The 15359-nt window shown below is 38.1% G+C and overlaps 1 protein-coding gene across 6 annotated transcripts in view; it reads left to right on the top strand.

The window, feature by feature from the left end:
* The window catches only part of zfhx4 (zinc finger homeobox 4), a 353237-nt gene that overhangs the window by 117997 nt on the left and 219881 nt on the right, over positions 1-15359 (top strand). For 5 of the 6 annotated variants that reach the window (XM_059645853.1, XM_048529162.2, XM_048529160.2 and 2 more), the window contains 2 exons: positions 1-294; positions 1732-2234. The exon at positions 1-294 is cut by the window's left edge and continues 2324 nt beyond it. In XM_059645853.1, the coding sequence (XP_059501836.1) occupies positions 1-294; positions 1732-2234 (797 nt within the window). The remainder of the gene's footprint in view (positions 295-1731; positions 2235-15359) is intronic. The other variant, XM_048529163.2, reaches the window with a different exon arrangement.

Below are 15359 nucleotides of genomic sequence, written 5' to 3'. Positions count from 1 at the left end.
CTTGGCGGTGTGAGGTGTGTGATTATGAAACCAATGTGGCAAGGAACCTTCGCATTCACATGACAAGTGAAAAGCACATGCACAACATGATGCTGCTGCAGCAGAACATGAAACAAATCCAGCACAGCCTGCAGTTGGGTCTGGCACCTGCTGAGGCTGAGCTTTACCAGTATTATCTGGCCCAAAACGTAGGCTTGACAGGCCTGAAACTGGAAAATCCGACTGACCAGCAATTCATGTTAAGTCCATTCCAGCTTGACCCTGCAACAGCTGCAGCTGTAGCGCCAGGAATAGGTCAGTGCCTCTTGGCATCTTTTCCTCTCCTTTACAATTTTCATATTGCAGCTTTAACTCATTGAGGTCCAAACTGCCTCTTCTGAACAATACGGCTTTCTTTTTTCCCTTCCTGCACTAGACTACAACATTTCCTATTACTTCCCTTTAACTGTAGTTATTAATAGAATAAATGGAAATAGTAATGATCCTTAATCCCAACATGTGTAATTTCAAATATGTATTGTTCCTGTTGATGGAAGTGTGACCTTGTGTATTCATTAAATATTTGGCATTTATTCCCCTGCAGTTTTCATAATATTGAATTTAATAAAACTATTTTCAGGTCATTTCATTGAAATCTGAAACTTATCATGCCTCAATGGGTAGACATCTAACATCTGCATACTATTGGATCACTTTTAAATGTTTTTGTTTGACTTTCCATCGATTTGAAGTGTTCCCAACATTTCAATTGAGCTCAGTTTTTAATGCAGCTTCTAATAACTTGTCGATTCTGATTTTTTTTTTCAAAAGTAAAGGCTCTCAGTACATATTGGTCCATCTTCACTAAGACAAGGTTAATTCAAAGCTCATATTTATATATCTGTAAATTTAGTGATGATCTGCCAATCCATGGCACCTATCATCAGAAAGTACTACTGTGTGATATCACAATTATTCTTTTGACACTTTCCACTATGTCCTGCAGAATTTATGCCAGGCGGTTAACAGTTTAGACACGCTTATTGTGTAGCTGTAAGGTTGGGTTTAGCACTTATACTAAATGTTACTTCTTTGCTAAATGTCTGTACAAGTGACATTATTGAAAAGGAAGTATTTTGGCGTTCATGGGCTAGGAAATTGTGTGGAGCTGCTCTAGTCTTGCCCAGATTACATGTGTAAGTGGGATTTCTGGTGTAATTCCAGGGAAGCAATACAAAAATAGCGGGAGTAAATCTCAGAAATTTTCTGGGCTATATTATTTCTTCCACAAATTTGAATTCACGTAATGAAGTTAAATTTGAACACAAGCTATAAATATGCTGCATTTTTGCGTTATCGCTGATCAACATTCATGTCTTTAAAAGTACAAATTCAGGGATGACATCATACCCAGTAGAAGTAATTAAAGCTATCTGATGAGAGAATTTAGAAGTTGAAAGGGATGATTGTAATTGATCCTGATTCAATCCTATTATAGCTTTTTATAGTTTAAGCTCCAGAGAAAGCAAACTGCTCACCAAGGTTTTATGTTATCAATTCCTCTGTTTGTTTCTACTTTATTTCCTGCAATGCAGCAGTGACGACACTTCAAAAGCACTTCGTTGACTGTAAAGCACCTTAAGAGGCCTGGTAGTCATAATAGACACTATGTGAATACTTTTTTTTCTTTCTGTAGTATATGCTTTTCTTTTTCTAACAGCATACAATTTCGTCTTGATTTTCTCTTCACAGTTAATAATGAGCTACCACCTGAAATGAGGCTTGCAAGTGGTCAACTCGTGGGTGATGACCTGTCCTTCCTTACTGCCGGAGAGATTTCACCTTACATCAATGACCCCTCGCTGAAGCTGTTTCAATGTGCTGTCTGCAACAAATTTACCACTGACAGCCTGGAGGCTCTGAGCTTGCATGTGAACAGTGAGCGTTCACTCCCCGAAGAGGAGTGGAAGGCTGTGATTGGTGACATCTATCAATGTAAGCTCTGCAACTACAACACTCAGCTGAAGGCCAACTTTCAGCTCCATTGCAAGACAGATAAACACATGCAGAAATATCAGCTGGTGGCCCACATAAGAGAAGGGGGCAAACCTAATGAGTGGAGGCTCAAGTGTGTAGCTATTGGGAATCCAGTGCATCTGAAGTGCAATGCCTGTGACTATTATACTAACAGTGTGGATAAGTTGCGCCTTCATAGTACCAACCATAGGCATGAAGCAGCAGTTAAGCTGTACAAGGTAAGAAAATGAGAACTGACATTTATATGTACACAATATATTATACGTAAAGAAACAGTGTTCTGTGGAAGATCTAAATTGCCTATATTTCTATATAAAAGTGTTGAAAATATAGACAATTTAATTTAGCCAAAGTTGTACAGATAATTGTTAAAATTCAAACTTATCAGAAACAAAATAGAACTATAAAAAAAATCTGAAGTATAAACCAAATAAACTGTAAAGTTAAAACATCATCTCCAAGACCACGTAATCTTAATTGATTTTGGTGAATGTTAGTTATTGGACAGACAATAACAAGTTGTTTATTCAGCATCTAAGATAACCATTGGTATTTGATGCTGTTTATTTTCCATAGTCATAATTCACTGGTGTACATCTGCAAGTGTGCAACAAATTAACAGTTTTATAAAGGCAAGAAAATGTTCCTTAAGCATAGTGAAAATAGCATACTTAACAATGTGGAGTCAATGAGCTGCCATATTCAGTACACTACATAATGAAAATAACATACTTAACAACGAGTCAATGAGCTGCCATATTCAGTGCGCTACATACACACTGAAGTCATGAAAATGGATTTCTGTTAGAGCCAATTTTATTGAGACATCCAGTAATTGACCCTTGAGCTAGAGGAGGGATGGTCTATATTTGGCAAGCTCAATCTGCTGTTATTGATAACAACCATAATAATTACACTTCTGATTTCCCCTTTAACTTTGATAAGTTGTTGATTGATTATCAAGCCTATCAGCTAATGTCTGTAAGTTGTCTAATCGCGCATGCTCCTGAAATGACATACTTTTACAAGAGGATGTAATAATGGTGTCAAACATTTTTTTAAATTCCGGTGAACTAAGGACGGCCAAGTGAAAAATTATTTTTCCACTGTTTGACAAACAATTTGATTGATGAATTGATGTGTTGCTGGCATGATGGACAATCCTAATTATATTATCAGGCAAGGAGTACTTAGTAGGTGTGTCTGAAGTCTTGCAGTTTTTGGGGTCTTTAACTAAGACATTAATAATTCAGCAAAAAACTAGCTCTTTGGGATGCAGTCATGAACAAGTCTCACCAAAGAATCATGAAATGATTATAAACTTGAAAGGCCATTGTTGTTTCAACATGGCTACTTGACATTCTGAGTCAACTTTCATAAAGACTGAATGCACAGTTGACAGTGTGATATTGATGGTGTTCATTGATGCTTTGGAATTTCGATGATGGGCTGGACAGAATGGGCTTTGGTGATATGAGTGTGGTAATGATTGGTTGTATGATAAGATAGATCTTTCTTATAGAACACTGAGAATGTAAAATTGCAAAAATAATCAAATACTTATTTTCAGTAAGCTTAAACACAAAGACTTGCTTGCTGCTTTATGTGGATGTCCATTGTATTTGCTAAATCGTCTAGATTTATAAATATTTCAAACTTTTGCAAACATTTGACAATATTTAAATTTATTTTGTGTCTAAGCTCAGAATGTGTTAGAACGTTTGTCCACCTTTAATATGCAGAGAATGTACTGTAACTAAATAAACCATCCTTCAGATTTTCATATAGGACACCTACTATTAGCAAAAGTTTTGTGACATTCAACCAGCACATTACAGTTTTGATATGAAGGGGGGTGTAGAATCCTCAGTGCCATTGGTAGATTAATAAGGTTGCATGATTAAGAAACACAATGTGAAAAACATTATGCAGAATTGCCTGAACATATCCAAAGACTTGTTTTGGTGAGAATAAATTCCCTAAAGTCCTATCTCCAGTTTAAAAATCAGCACGTTTCATGTTGTTGGGGACATTTTAGAATCATGTCCCATCAGCAGAGCAGAGTTATTACAGGTTTATTGACACACAACAGCTGCAAATATCTCTTCCATTTTATTGATTTTCCTCTTAGTTTACTAGCTATGTGGATGGAAGAATCTTGACAACCTTAACCCAGAAGGCATAACTATCATGCCAATTACATGACATGTGACATTTTTTTCATGTTTTAGAGTCACAGTAGACTGGTATGATGGTGTTAGATTTTAAGCAGGACCCATGGGACTTCTTGTAAGTAAAAAGTGGAATTCTTCACAAATGCTTTTCTTAATTCCCAGCAGAACCATTGAAAATCAACAATAGTTTAAAATAATTATCAGGTAAAATATGTGCAGTAAGTGCCATAGAAAAGGACCTTAAAGTTTTACTAGAATACAATACCGCAGGGAAATTTGGCTAGATTAAAATATTTGCTCCCATTTATCCCACAATCATTGTCTTTTACTTGAATTCACATGAAGGTTTGTTGAAGGGCTTATTTGTAATGTTTGGAGCATTTATTCTGCGTGTAAGCAAACATACAGTACTGGTGTGGAGCAAAGAGGATCCTTGCTTTCACTAATTATAGTGCATTTTGTTATGGATCGGTCAGAAGTTCTTTTTTTCCCTCATTTAATACAATCAACCTGCTGAAATTGGTAATGTTTATTGCAAGAAACAAAAAGGTATTGAGTTGAAAAGAAAACATTGTAAATCTGTTTCCCTTTTGAAAACAATAACTAAACAGTAACAGATGATGAGTTATTCATGGACATTATCAAGTGGGCGCTTACTAAAGACTCCCAGACTTTGCAAACAAAATTTGTTCAGATTTCGTGATGAGTAATCTTTGCAATGGTCTTCATACATTATTGTTTGAGAACCTACCTAAGTAATTTTAATGAGGATTCCTCACAGTGGCTCAGTGGTTAGCACTGCAGCCTCACAGCACCAGGTACCCGGGTTCGATTCCAACTTCAGGTAACTGTCTGTGTGGAGTTTGCACATTCTCACCGCGTCCTAGTAGGTTTCCTCCGGGTGCTCCGGTTTCTTCCCACAGTCCAAAGATGTGCTGACTAGGTGGATTGGCCATGCTAAATTGCCCACAGTGTTCAGGGGTGTGTGTGGGTTATAGGGGGATGGGTCTGGCTGGGATGCTGCAAGGGGCGGTGTGGACTTGTTGGGCTGAAGGGCCTGTTTCCACACTGTAGGGACTCTAATCTAAATAACACAGTCTGATTAACAAGATTTCCCTTGATGTGATTTTCAACAATTCACTTAGACATGGAAGGGCTCATTTTTAACTTTAGATGCTATGATCGAGTCATCAATAAGAAAATAACCACTCATTATTCCTCCCTCCATATTTTCACTTCAAGTCACTTGGCAAGGTGTTAAAAAGCATAATACAAATTCTACCTCATGTGAAAGTCAAAATAACTCATGTTCTGTCAAAATCTTCAGACATACCAGACATATCTCATAGAACATTTGGAGGAACTTTTCTCAATATTTGCTAGAGACACACGAGCAGCATTCCAACAGGAATAATTCAAAAATAATCTGACATCTTCCACAAGAATTGTCCTTGAAACACCTTTAAGTCCAAAAGAAAACTGTGCTAAGACTTCCTTCAATATTCATCTACAGGGCTTCTGCATGACACACATTTCCTTATGAAGTGCTGTGTGCTTAATTTCTTTAATAGCAGACGGGGGTAATTGTTTTCTTATCAAATCAATATCCATATTGATTTTTGCTATCAAAACGATCAAACAAACAGGGTGATTTCATTAAAAATAAATAAACAGCTCTTGACTGGTCTATAAAAATCTAACTTTGCAGCAATTAATAACATTGGTTGGAGGTATTCCCTGTTACTAAAATCAGACATATACCATTAATGTATTCCAAGTGCACTACAAACAACCTTCCAGATGGAAGGTTTGACAAGCTATCCTTATGAACAATATGAGGTATTTTCTTTTCAACATAATTCACAGAGATTTCTATAGATGCATCTCAGAAAATTTTCCTGTTAGCATGCTTTATAGGTATTTTCTTTTTGACACATTTCACAAGGATTTTTCAGTTAGATGCACTCTATGATGAATTTCTTCTTTAATACAATGTAACTATCTCCCTTTACACACACTCAAGGATTTCCTCTGGGCAAACCCCAAGTGTACTGTGGCAGCCCTGATTTAAATGTGTTAATTAAAACTTATGTCTCTGCGCAGCAAGAAAGCCAGGCACCCTGAAACCCTTTGCTGTAAAAATGGGTGCCCTCTGCATGCGGCGGGTCACAGTGTCCTTCCTTATCTTTCATTCTTTCATTCCCCACTTCCCACACTGTCATGGCTTTTTCCCATCTGCTGTGAGGTGGGAGGGAGGCTAATATTGACGTCATTGAATCAGAGGGAAATTCTCAGCAAAAATACCTGTCCTCACGGGGGAAATAAATTGACAGGAAGAGAATTTGCACTCTTTTCCTCAATGCCTGGTTGTTATTATTTCATGCTTATATTCCTGCTACTTTCCCCCTGTGTCAACCAAAGGGGCTAGCTGACAACTTTCTTCCTACCTGCTGCTGAAGGAGCTTTTCAACTGATCGGTGAGAATAGGCAGAGATAATAGGAACTGCAGATGCTGGAGAATCCGAGATAACAAAGTGTGGAGCTGGATGAACACAGCAGGCCAAGCAGCATCTTGGGAGTACAAAAGCTGCATTCCGGGCCTAGACCCTTCATCAGAAAAGGGGGATGAGGAGAGGGTTCTGAAATAAATAGGGAGGCGGGGAGGCGGATTGAAGATGGATAGAGGAGAAGATAGGTGGAGAAGAGAGTATAGATGGGAAGGTATTGAGGGGCTAGGTCACTCCGGGGAGGATGGACAGGTCAAGAGGCAGTATGAGGTTAGTAGGTAGGAAATGGAGGTGCGGCTTGAAGTGGGAGGAGGGGATGGGTGAGAGGAAGAACAGGTGAGAATAGGCAGGTGATTTTTATTTCCTTTGGTAAGCATTCGATTTCTACTCCACATTACGATTTCTCACTTAAGATTGGGAGGTTTCTTTGTAAGGAATCACAGACATAAAACCATGCTTATGAGTACTTGTATAGTTTTTCACAACATAGTAACTCATTGACTTTAATCTGCTGTTTTCTTTTATCAACTGAGCTTCATTTAATAGCAATTCTTGAGTCTTTTGGGTATCGATGATGATCTACACATTTCTTGTTGTTGAGAAAGTAACAGCCACTTAAATAAAGCAGATTCAGGAATATGTTACATGCAAATATCTATGAATTGAAAGTGTAGTGAAAATTGATGTATACCACTCGCACTTCTGGCAATAATTATAGAGAATTACACATTTAACCAATGAAATAGGAAAACAACAACTACATCATTATATCTTAAAAGGGTAGCATTTCAATTTAAAGAAATCAAAGGCTTACCATGCTACAGATGGAGAATGTTTTCGTCATGATCTGGATGGGGGAAGGAAACCATGCCAATAGGCACCTGTTTCCTGTTAATTTCATTTTCATGGGTGCATGCGTGCTAGTTTGTTTGTACATGCATGCATGTGTTTCTGTTGAACATCATGGCATGCTTATCAAAGTCAAACTTTATCAAAAGCTCTGTGGTATTTTCTTCAAACTACAGGTGTGTGCTCATGCATATGAGACAAGCTTGGGATGATAATGGAATGTTCTACATCACAATCTGGGACTAATTAGCACATAGTTTAGAGTTTTTCCGCACAACATAGAAGACTGAAGCATAGATAGACTAGAGAAAGAAATGTTTGAAATAATTTTAAAATCGGTTTCATGGCAACAAAGATCATTTAAATCCTACAGGAAATGGAGTTGGGTGTATTTCAATAGCTAAGCCTTAGCCCCATAGGGTTGGTTTCATTGCTGCAATAGGCAATTTGATACTTTGAAGATCAAGCAAAATAGTTTACAGTTTGTTTCAGAGCTTTTCAGCGTTTATTTTTGGAAACAATTAGCTCATTTAGCCGTCAGATTGTAAATACCCAAGAGCCTGTTTGGTTCCGTGAACACATCTCAAGTGATTGAAAAGATAACCTTCAAAGTTTGTTGAAATTCTCCATTCATATCACATTAATTCATCAAAAAGAATGTTGTGTTTAAAGTATTACAGTATCTGCCCCTCTGCAAATGGACTGGTTTTGCAAATTGACCAATTCATTATGACACTAGCAGGCTATTTTGGTGGGTTCACTGCTGCTGAAGCAACCCAAAGAGTTAATGTGCTGAGGTGGTGTGCACAAGTGAATCAAACCTGCATCTCCATTGGAAATCTCGCCACCATCAAAGTTGCAGCTCCCTAACTCATGCTAATTTGGCAAGATTTTGTGTGGTAACCATGTAGAGACAGGGAACATAGCACTTGTAGATTCTGGTGGGACAAGGGAGATTTGTTGTTAATATTATCACAAAATAAAACAAAGAACTGGGGATGCTAGTTACAGCATTTGTGGGAAGAAAGCAGAGTTAACATTTCAAATCCAGTGACTCTTCATCAGAACTATTGTTATTATTGTTCACTAGTTCAATAGTTTGGTTTAGACTGGATTCTATTCAAATTAACAGACAAAATGCAAAATTGGTGCACTGGTACAAATGTCACTCCAACTGACAGCAGTATTGTCCAAGACGCATAATTGTGTCTGCTAACCATTGAGTCATTCAAACACCTTTACTCTACAGTGGTTTACATAATGAAACTTAAATAGTACTCTGTGTACTTTCGGAAATACTTAACAACTTAAAGATGGAGAGGAAGATGTATGCCCTGCCAACTTTATTTTACAAAGCAATCACAAAATCAGAGACCAAATGATCTGTGACTCCTGTGTCAGAGCCACGTTTTGCACCTCAGGCCCGGACAGGCACTCTTGATAGATGAATGCGTTCATTTCTGCAATTAGTAGAGCTGCTAATTAATGCCGAGTGGATTTAGAGAGGAGGCCCATTGCTACATCATACTGTTGAAGCAAGTCAAAGTTGACTCCTAGCAATCCTGTATAGATCATGTTTCACCTTAGCCTGGCTGAAGAAGGCAGAGGAGATAGAAATTGTGACCCACTGTTAAGAATGGAAATTTCAACTGCATTTTAAAGTTCTTACTAAATTGCACACATGCCAGTGTTCAGGCTACAGCACGGATTTTCTTGAATGGGTTCTTTCAGAGCAAACGGAAAAATTCTAGTGGTTCTGCGTTACAGTACAATTAAACAAAATTACTTGCACATAAGACTTTCTGAACCCTACACAGAGAGATTTTATGTGTATTGTATATTGACACATGCCCTGGTTAAGTCACATATTGACTTGGTGTATTGCACCTGTTCTTTGATGATGTTTTTAATACATATAGACTATTTAGAGCAGCCACCAATAAATCCTAAAACAGACATAAATGTTGAATCAGAAAGTCTGCTTTCCAAAGCCACATTATAAGACGGTTTGCTGAGATATATTATTTGCAGATTTCATAATGATTCTTTCGTTATTGCCAAGGTGCATCTGAAATGTGTCTCTATTCATTACACTGCCTGTCTTATCATTGTGTTGCATGAGATTTCTTAAGTATTCACCTTGCTTGTAGCCTTAATTATTTTTAGAAAATGGAAATAAACACTGCTGTAGCTTAAAACTGAGTGCAAATGGAATATTCTTTGACAACCATCTTAGTTCTGTGATCAAATTACATTGTATTGATTAGCAATACTAGTTATTATTGGGCAAATTTAAGCAAATTACTAGTTCCACTGCAGTTTGGGTTTTGTGGCAGCGTTGTCACTGAAAGATAAAAAATGTAAGCCACGCTTTGAGATGACTAATAATTGAAAATTCAACAGATAACCAGGTTATTCATGCAGAGATATCCTCCAGCTGTAACTAATTTTTTTAGAAAACTCTGCCTGGAAACCTATTCCCTATGTTGACCATTCTGTGTAAAGAACCTGACAGCAGGTCTAAAGGTGTATTTTACTATTTTGCATTTGTGTTCCAGAATTTAATGTCAACACATGTTTTCTATATATTTAAGCAATTTTTTTTATCCTTTTATAAGCGCCCATCACAAACACCTCCTTTTGAAAGTAGAGAACCAAATCTTGAATGTTTCTGATTTCTTGGTGACCAAAAATAATTTTGATTCTTACATTATGTGCCCAAAATTACGTCATGCAGTTCAACATCCTTTTTGATTCGTTGGTTGTAGATCCGTATTAGCAGAATATATTTAGCACTGAGTGTACAAAGACTCAGAGGTATTTTCCGCGTCGTCCTCAAGGATATTCTTAGCTCAGCATGTTTTGTAGAGTGTTCTTATCTGTTTCCCTATGATCAGTAGATTTGGCTGCATCAAATGGCATCTGACATTGCTGCACCCACTTACATAACTCATCCACCTAATTCTGCTACAGAGGTAATAGGAACTGCCAGTGCTGGAGAATCTGAGATAACAAGGCGTAGAGCTGGATGAACACAGCAGGCCAAGCAGCATCAGAGGAGCAGGAATGCTGACGTTTTGGGTCTCAAACTCGACCCAAAATGTCAGCTTTCCTGCCCTTCTGATGCTGCTTGGCCTGCTGTGTTCATCCAGCTCGACACCTTGTTATCTCACCTAATTCTGTAATTGTTTTTCTTAATAATTTGAGATGTGGACGTTGCTGGCTGGGCCAGCATTTATTGTCTGTTCCTTGACATCCCTTGATGTCATCAGCTTGCTCATGCCATTTCACAGATTCTACACCTTTGCTTGGGTCTTGAATCACAGGTAGGCCAGACTGGGTAAGGATGACCGGTTTCCTTCCCTAAAGGAAAAGTGGGATTTTATGACAATCAACAACTTCAGGCCAGCTTTTAGTTCAAGATTTTTAATTGAAGTCTGATTTCACCAGCAGCAATGGCAGTATTTGAATCCATGTCTCCAGAGGCATTCTGGATTACTAATCCAGTGACATTACCACTACACCACTAGCTCTCTAATTACATCTTACAATTCCATTGCTCCCCCTAACTTGGTATCATCTGCAAATTTGATCATTTTCCATTAAGTTTTTGAATCCAGATAATTTATGCAATTTAGTAGCAATTGCAACATTAAGCCCTGAGGCAGCCCATTTAGCACTTTACCTCATTCTGATATAACATCCTGAGAAGTATTTATTGAATATAAATAGAACTTTTTGTTGTTTCATACTCTTCAGTCATTTTCATATTAATTCCTGTGGTTAATTTTAAACACCCCCACATGTTCAAGTTTAATTAATAGGCTTTTGTCTGGAATTTTATCAAAACCTTTTAGAATTCAAGGCTCCTATACAATAGGACTTGCTAGATGCTTGTTGGGTTTTTACTACCACAAGAAAGGTGAACAGATTGGGTACATATTTTCCCATTTTGAATCCATAGTGACTGTCATTAGTTAGGTTATTATTAAATAAATTATCTTCGAGTTTACTGAGAATTTATTCCATTATTTTTATGAATTAAAAGTGAGATTGATGATGTGATAGTTGAATGTACCTGTAATATCATGTTGTTTATTATTATGACCATTATGCCAGCTTGTTTCCAATTTGCTGATAAGTCCTTAGGTTTTATCACCTTGCACATAATAATTGTCAGTACCTTTTTGTATCTCCTCTGTACACTCTGTTCGGAACTGAGCAGACACACCTTATGTTTCTGTGTAGAACTTTGATCTTATTTATAACAACATCATTTAAGTTCACTAAGTTTTGGACAACTAATCAGTAAAGAAATTGTCAAAGAGGCAGTCGCAGTACTGAGGCAGAGGCTATATTTGATTCTGATCAGCAAGATGAAGGAAAAAAGCATCTGTTTGTTGGAATAGCAGATGGTTAAAGCATCATTGTCAGCTGGAAGGAGATTCTGGCTATAATTGTAGATATTTGCAATCAACCTGCTTAGAAATGGTAAAACATGCCTCTAGAGAATGTAGGATTTGAACCTAGACTACTATTGTGCCACTATAGCTCTAATCTCTTATTTGTATAAATTAGGATTAAGTCTCAACAAGTATTAATCACTTGCTGGATAAGCACTTCTGCATAGATAAAGACACACAAGGAGGTAATCTTGTGGCACAGTGTTTGTATTCAAACATCTGGACCAGAAGACCATTTAGAATTTGATGGCTATGGTAGGTGTGGTATATTGTGATCAAACATTTTGATTATCAAACTGTAAATTGCTCCGATAATGCTTATGACAAGTAATAAGAACAAGAGAGTCTCTTGGTTAGCTAAAGTTGTGTGGTAGTTGGTAGCCTAATAGGTTTTCCATGTTACAGACTTCACATGTAGGTTCATGCCATGAGAAAATGTCATTCTTGTTCTGAGAGTCTACAACACACCCAGTGCAAAATTAGGTATAAGAGTAGGTGAAAGGAGGTACTTATTGACACCCTCACCTTTTAGGCATCTATAGGAAACCATTAGAGATAGTAAGAACTGTAGATGCTGGAGTCTGAGATAGTTGATAGTCGAAGTGAGTGGGCAAAGGTCTGGCAGAGGGAGTACAATGTTGATAAGTGTGAGGTCATCCATTTTGGTAGAAGTAACAGGAAAATGGACTACGCTTTAGATGTTAAAAAAAATTGCAGCACGCTGCTGTGCAGAGGGACTTGGGTGTCTTTGTGCATGAATCACTAAAAGTAGGATTGCAGGTGCAGCAGGTAATAAAAAAGGCAAATGGAATTTTGTCTGCCATTGCTAGAGGGATGGAGTGTAAAAACAGGGAGGCTATGCTGCAGCTGTATAGGGTCCTGGTGAGGCCACACCTGGAGTACTGTGTGCAGGTTTAGTCTCCTTACTTGAGAAGAGAGAGACAAGCACTGGTGGGGGTGCAGAGGAGATTCACTTGGTTGATTCCAGAGTTGAGGATTGGCTTGTGAGGAGACTGAGTAGACTGGGATTATACTGATTGGAATTCAGGTGAATGAGGGGAGATCTGACATAAACATATAAGATTATGAAGGCAATAGATAAGGTGGAGGCAGGGAGGTTGTTTCTGCTAGCAGGTGAAACTAGGACCAGAGGGCATCACCTCAAAATGTAGAGAAGCAGATGTAGGACTGAGGTCAGGAGGAACTTCTTCACCCAAAGGGTTTTGAATCTGTGGAATTTCCTGCCCAGTGAAGCGGATGAAGCTAACTCACTGAATGTTTTTAAGGCAAGGCTAGATAAATTTTTGAACAGTAAAGGAATTAAGGGTTGTGGTGAGTGGGCGGGTAAGTGGAGCTGAGTCTCTAAAAGAGCAGCCAGGATCTTATTAAATGACGTGGCAGGCTCAAGGGGCCAGATGGCCTACTCCTACTCCTAGTTCTTATGTCCTTATGGTCTTATTGTTCTAACACTGTGTGGAGCTAGTGGAACACAGCAGGCCAGGCAGCAACAGAGGAGCTGGAAAGCTGATGTTTTGGATTGGGACCCTTCTTCAGGCAACCATTCTCTGGCATCACGTTAACTTTCTAACAACCATTTAGTAAATGGTTTTCACAAAGTGAGACATTTCCAAATGTGCAGCTGTTAGTATTTTAAATAAATAAAAGTTGACTTAATTAGAATGACAGCCCTTTATCAAAGGAAACTTTTTAACATTTAAATCAAATTTATAGCTTGTAACCATACAACATCCCACCATCCAGGCATAAACAATTATATAATGATTACCCTCTACTTATAGACACTTGACCTTAATTTATGCAATTAACACGTGGGTGGGAGTGATGTTGTTTGTGGTATTCACATTAGTGATGAGGTTGAGGAAGAGCAAGCTGATAGCAGCGGCCCATTTTCTAATTCATGAAACAAGGTGAACATTCCTGTCCTTTTCTAAGGTCTAAACACATTTTATAGCTACTTCCTGATTTCTAGCACTGATCCATCAGTTTTATCCCAAAAATCATTAGGGTAAAAGACCTACACCTTGTTTCCGGTCGTTGCAATGAACACTCAACTCAGTGATTGCAGCTGGTACAATGATGTAATGGAACATTAAATATATCCAAAATATTGAGACCCTTGCTAACTCATTTGTAACGGATTTATGGATGTGGGAACTGGAGTAGCTATTCAGCATCTTGGGCTTCTTTACCAATCAGTTTGACCATTGTTGATCTGAACAAATGCTCTGTTCTCCTGCCTTTTGCTCTGTATTCCATGATATTCTTACCCAAATGTCCATCATGTCACATCTTATCAATACTGTACAGGACAGTTCTAACAGGTAAACACAATAAAAAGTGCAGTTAGGCTTGAAACTGAGGATGAACATAAAGTCCTAAATAATCTGAGTTAATATTTCCTCAGAGTATCAACCAGCACAGGATGTAAGCAATGTACCTTTACAAACTTAAAATATCTCAAGTAAAGTCAGTAGGGTCTGTTTTAGTCACAAAATGACTACACATCAGAGCAACAGCTTTCCTGCCCCTCTGATGCTGCTTGGCCTGCTGTGATCATCCAGCTCTCCACCTTGGTATCTACACATCAGTGCAGTCTGATTTGAAAAACTTTAAAGGAGCAAGACTTTTTTTCAGAGAACAATTGCACAACTCATTTAAAAAAAGTTGTCAAGCAATGCAGCATAACAAAGTGTGAAGCTGGATGAACACAGCAGGCCAAGCAGCATCTCAGGAGCACAAAAGCTGACTTTTCGGGCCTAGACCCTTCATCAGGGAGGGGGATGGGGAGAGGGTTCTGGAATAAATAGGGAGAGAGGGAGAGGCGGACCGAAGATGGAGAGAAAAGAAGATAGGTGGATTACAAGAGAGTTGTAATGGGAGAGAGATTCCCTGAGGTTGGTCCAGAGGGAGGAGGGAGGAGAGAGCAATCCAGCAGCACAGGTTTCTGAAAAAGAAAGTTACAACATTTCTCTTAACATTTATATGAAAAGTTGCTTCCTATTTTCATTTTGGTTTGGGATAATTCTAAGATTAAAATGTTTCCTACGCCAATGCAAGTAATCTCTCCACAATTCTTCTATAAAACCTAATCACTCCCAGTCTCCTATGTGAAGACTCAATGTCACAAAAGCAGTGTTTATGCAACATGGACTCATAATTGAACTTCTAAAGTAGTATTTGGTGAATCTGCACTGTGCTCTATTCAAGACTAGTTGTCATCCTAGAAATGTAATGGCTAGGACAAAAAAAAACAGTTCTCAAAATAGGATCTTGTCAAAGCTGTATACAGCTGAAACTCCACTTCCACTTTGACTTTCAACCTTTGAGAT

The sequence above is a fragment of the Stegostoma tigrinum genome, chromosome 5 (genome assembly GCF_030684315.1).
Source record: "Stegostoma tigrinum isolate sSteTig4 chromosome 5, sSteTig4.hap1, whole genome shotgun sequence".
NCBI lineage: Eukaryota > Metazoa > Chordata > Chondrichthyes > Orectolobiformes > Stegostomatidae > Stegostoma > Stegostoma tigrinum.
The sequence above is the reverse complement of the archived record's forward strand: the minus strand, read 5'-3'. Positions and strand labels throughout refer to the sequence as shown.